This window comes from Morone saxatilis, unplaced genomic scaffold (genome assembly GCF_004916995.1).
Source record: "Morone saxatilis isolate NCDOM2014 unplaced genomic scaffold, NCSU_SB_2.0 Contig12, whole genome shotgun sequence".
In the NCBI taxonomy this organism is placed as follows: domain Eukaryota; kingdom Metazoa; phylum Chordata; class Actinopteri; family Moronidae; genus Morone; species Morone saxatilis.
The window spans coordinates 27,944,997-27,948,707 of NW_023339674.1; the positions used below are offsets into that span (position 1 = coordinate 27,944,997).

The window sequence follows — 3,711 nt, forward strand, 5'->3', positions numbered from 1 at the left end:
CACTTTAGCACGCGTTTTTCAACAATTTCCAATCCCCCCCCTCCCTGCACGCCACTGAACGTAGTAATATGAATAATTTCATTTTTTTAATATTATTATAGATCCCTCTTCAGCAAATGGTTTTAAATTAATGATTTTTATTTTTGAACATGGTCTTAGATTTTTATTTCTAACTGAAGCAACTTTTTATGCTCCAGTAGAGAAAACAAACGAGGGGGTGGGATTGCCACTATTTTCCTAGTAGTTTTAGCTGCACTCAGTGTTCTTTTGGAAACTTTCCTACATTTGAATACTTAGCAATGGTTATCAAAGCACAATAACCTGTCACACCTTTTTCTTTTCTTTTTCACTATAATACTACATCAACCTTCAAACACTGCAACAAAAAATTAATCATAGCTATTAATTAATTCTTATTCTTATTGTTTTTTTTTTGTATTTGGTTTCTCTTCATGTAGGGTTGTATTTGTTATGCAACTTCTCTTTTTTATACAGTTGACTTGGACCATAGACGGTATAACTTGGACTTGTAAAGGGAGACTTTTTGGCCAAAAAATATTCTTCAATAAAAATAACTGTTTCAACATTATTGTTGTTTGGACCCATACTGTCAATGCTTGAACCCGCAAAACAAAAAAACAGTACCTCTTCCAGGCCGGCAGGGGCATTGCTCTGCCGACGTGAAAGAAGTGTCTTCCGGGTCAACCCCCTTCATTACAACGCTCCACTCAACCAGAAGTCCTTCCGGCTTGACCGCCATCCCAGACAACAGGTATGATTTTGATGTTGACAACTATCAGCTAAAAGCCACGTATAATCTCCGTCATCCATCGATTTGTACAGAATAAATTGACTTCAATTGAATGAATTGACTTCACTTTATATATATCTCCGATATTGTTACACTACAACAAAGTAAATTAATGAAAATCTTTAGCGGCGTTAGCGGTGACTAACCAGCCTCTCCGGTCTGTTCGTTGAACACACTGCAGCAACTACTAAGCAGAAAATGTGTCCATTAAAAGTTGTAACAGTGATTACAGATCTTTTTCCGTATTCTTCAGTTTGTCAAGGTTCTAATGCAGTGTTGTCAAATATGCTGCTGTTGGCAGTTGAGTTTCAAAATAACAGTAAGCCAGGAGAACGTGGGGATCTTTAATGAACACTGCCATTTGGAGGCAGCAATAATGCATCTGATGGTTTCAAAGAGGATACGACGTCCCTACTTAGCGGCCAAGCAGCTAACTAAAATCTATTGTTTGTGAACTTTTGTGTGTGGTCTACAGATATGGCTATTCGCTACCCCATGGCTGTTGGCCTTAACAAAGGCCATCCAGTCACTAAGAATGTGACTGCTCCCAAACACAGCCGCCGACGCGGGGTGAGTATCTGCTGTTCAGTGACTGTAATGACAGGCAGTAACCAGGGGTTGTCATTCCTTTTCTTGTATCACTACAGTTTTGATGTCTTTTTTTTCCTACCAGCTATTTTAAAAGCATACAGCTGCTCTCACAGCTTTAAATATCAGTATGATAGTAAATTACAATAGTCAACAACCTAGTTTGACAACAGGCAGTATATGAATGTTTATTGCACCAACATATGAAACAAATCATACCAGTATCTTGCAGTTTGCGTAAAGTTGCATGAAACTGAATTTGCGTAGAGAATGACTCCAAGTAAGTTAAGGACAAGTTTGGTGATCCTGGTATTTTTCTTACTGCCAACAAATGTTGTTTTTAAAAATACTGAACACCTTACTTATTTGAATAGTTTAAGTCTCATATGCACAAGTCCATATTTATTACATCTGTCATGCTGTGTCGAGTGTGTCCGCATGGACATGGTCTAAAATCGGTCTCAATCTGATTTTGACGGGTCATAAATTGACTGGATTGTTGAAGTTAAGGTTACATGTATGAAGTTGTTTTTTAGGTTTGCTTTTATGTGTTTTTGGAAAACAAAACAGATTTTTCCTTTTATATCTTAGATACTATTTTTCAGTACAGATGTTAAATGGGTCTTAAAATGCATTCATAATGGTCTTTAAAAGTCTTAACTTAAACCTATTTTATAATCCTATCCTCAGATGCAGTAAATCGAACATTATTGCACAATATGCTACAGTGTAATATAAGTGGTGTGGTGTAGGCCCAGTAACCAGTGTGAACTTGTTTTAACCTCATGGTTGATTTTGTGTATTAATGTAATATGAATAGAGCTTATTAAATGTTACCTTTACCTTACTACTTGGTATGGTTGGAAATTTACAGTGTTGGCTATGCAGGGTGAAACTAAATCTGGTTGCATATTTATTATAAGAACATTTATTTTAATTTTTATAAGCTTTTTTAGACAAAGTAAATGGTATGTAAATATTGTCATAAGACCTCTTTTTCAGTGTCAATGTACTACTGAGGATGGGAATTATCTTTAAAACATTGTCCACCTCAATTGACCAGAATTTCCACTAGTTAAGAGTTTGAACTGATCATATATTTCAGATAATAGGACTATGTTTAAGCATCGTCTAATACCTTGTCTTTCCTCGGCAGCGTCTGACCAAACACAGCAAGTTTGTTCGGGACATGATCCGTGAAGTTTGTGGTTTTGCTCCATATGAGAGACGAGCCATGGAGCTTCTGAAGGTGTCAAAGGACAAGAGAGCCCTCAAGTTTATCAAGAAGAGGGTGAGTTATTATTTCTGTCATAGATTTGAAAGGCACTTGCCAGTGTAAACCTGAACTGCTAACCAGCCACAGCATTTAGGGAAATTCTGAGCCGGTACCGATGTTTTTATTTTTTACGCCTTTTTGTGCCATGGAATTAGACGAGACGCAGAACAGCGTGCTGCTATTTGGAGCACATCAGCATTTGTATGCAAAATTGATGTGACACAGCAGTTAAAACATTTGCCTTGATACTGGTGAAAGTCATCTTATTTGCTGATAGGCCACTGTCAGTCAACAAGGCAGATATTGGTCCATCTCTAGCATTTTTTCCATTAAGTTCTTTTTAAGTATGGGAGTAGCAAATACTTTTACACATGCATACTACTGCAGTGACTGAGCCACTTATACACAGCTTTCAGAAATCTGGAGTGTATGTATATTTCTGCCTTTGTACATATGTGTAGTCCTTGTACCTATGGAGTTTTAATCATTAGCCAGATTAAGTGACATCACGATGAGACAGTGGTCTGAGATTTTAGCAAGTATAACAGTCAGTCAGTCTAATGTTACTCTGTTTCTTCCCCAGATTGGTACTCACATTCGGGCAAAGAGAAAGAGAGAGGAGCTGAGCAACGTACTGGCTGCCATGAGGAAGGCTGCCGCCAAGAAAGACTAATTTGTCTCTTAATAAAAGTTTTCTAAACTACAAAATCCAGACTGATAGTCTTTGCTCATTTTTCAGCAGTCATCAGGTCCGTGGAACAAATTTCATCTAGACACTTGAGAATGTTATGCCTTTTTTTTTTTTTTTTAAACCCCAATTGAACATGTTTCAAAATGTCACCATTGCACACTGCAATTTCATGTAAATTAATGGACACCACTCCACATAACGTATGTTCCTTAATGGCAGGTTTTATGGCCATTCATAGTCCCATTCCTTTTTATCAAAGAAGTACACAGTGAATCTTTTGAATGAATACATGAACGGGAGACATTGTCCCTAATTGCCTATAAGAAAAGAAAAAAAAAAAAAAAA

General features: G+C 37.1%; 1 protein-coding gene across 1 annotated transcript; it reads left to right on the plus strand.

The window, feature by feature from the left end:
- Positions 1 to 684: 684 nt before the first annotated feature.
- Positions 685 to 3,383, plus strand: rpl36 (ribosomal protein L36). The gene is made up of 4 exons (XM_035652942.1): positions 685 to 772; positions 1,287 to 1,381; positions 2,556 to 2,690; positions 3,259 to 3,383. The coding sequence occupies exons 2-4, from the start codon at positions 1,289 to 1,291 to the stop codon at positions 3,346 to 3,348; spliced, it is 318 nt and encodes a 105-aa protein (XP_035508835.1). The 5' UTR covers positions 685 to 772; positions 1,287 to 1,288; the 3' UTR covers positions 3,349 to 3,383.
- Positions 3,384 to 3,711: the final 328 nt, after the last annotated feature.

Excerpts from the sequence above, each read along its gene's own strand:
- rpl36 (XM_035652942.1), top strand. The coding sequence starts at position 1,289 with ATGGCTATTCGCTACCCCATGGCTGTTGGCCTTAACAAAGGCCATCCA. Across the intron at positions 1,382-2,555 it reads AACACAGCCGCCGACGCGGG|CGTCTGACCAAACACAGCAA; the intron begins GTGAGTATCTGC and ends TTTCCTCGGCAG. Across the intron at positions 2,691-3,258 it reads TCAAGTTTATCAAGAAGAGG|ATTGGTACTCACATTCGGGC; the intron begins GTGAGTTATTAT and ends TTTCTTCCCCAG.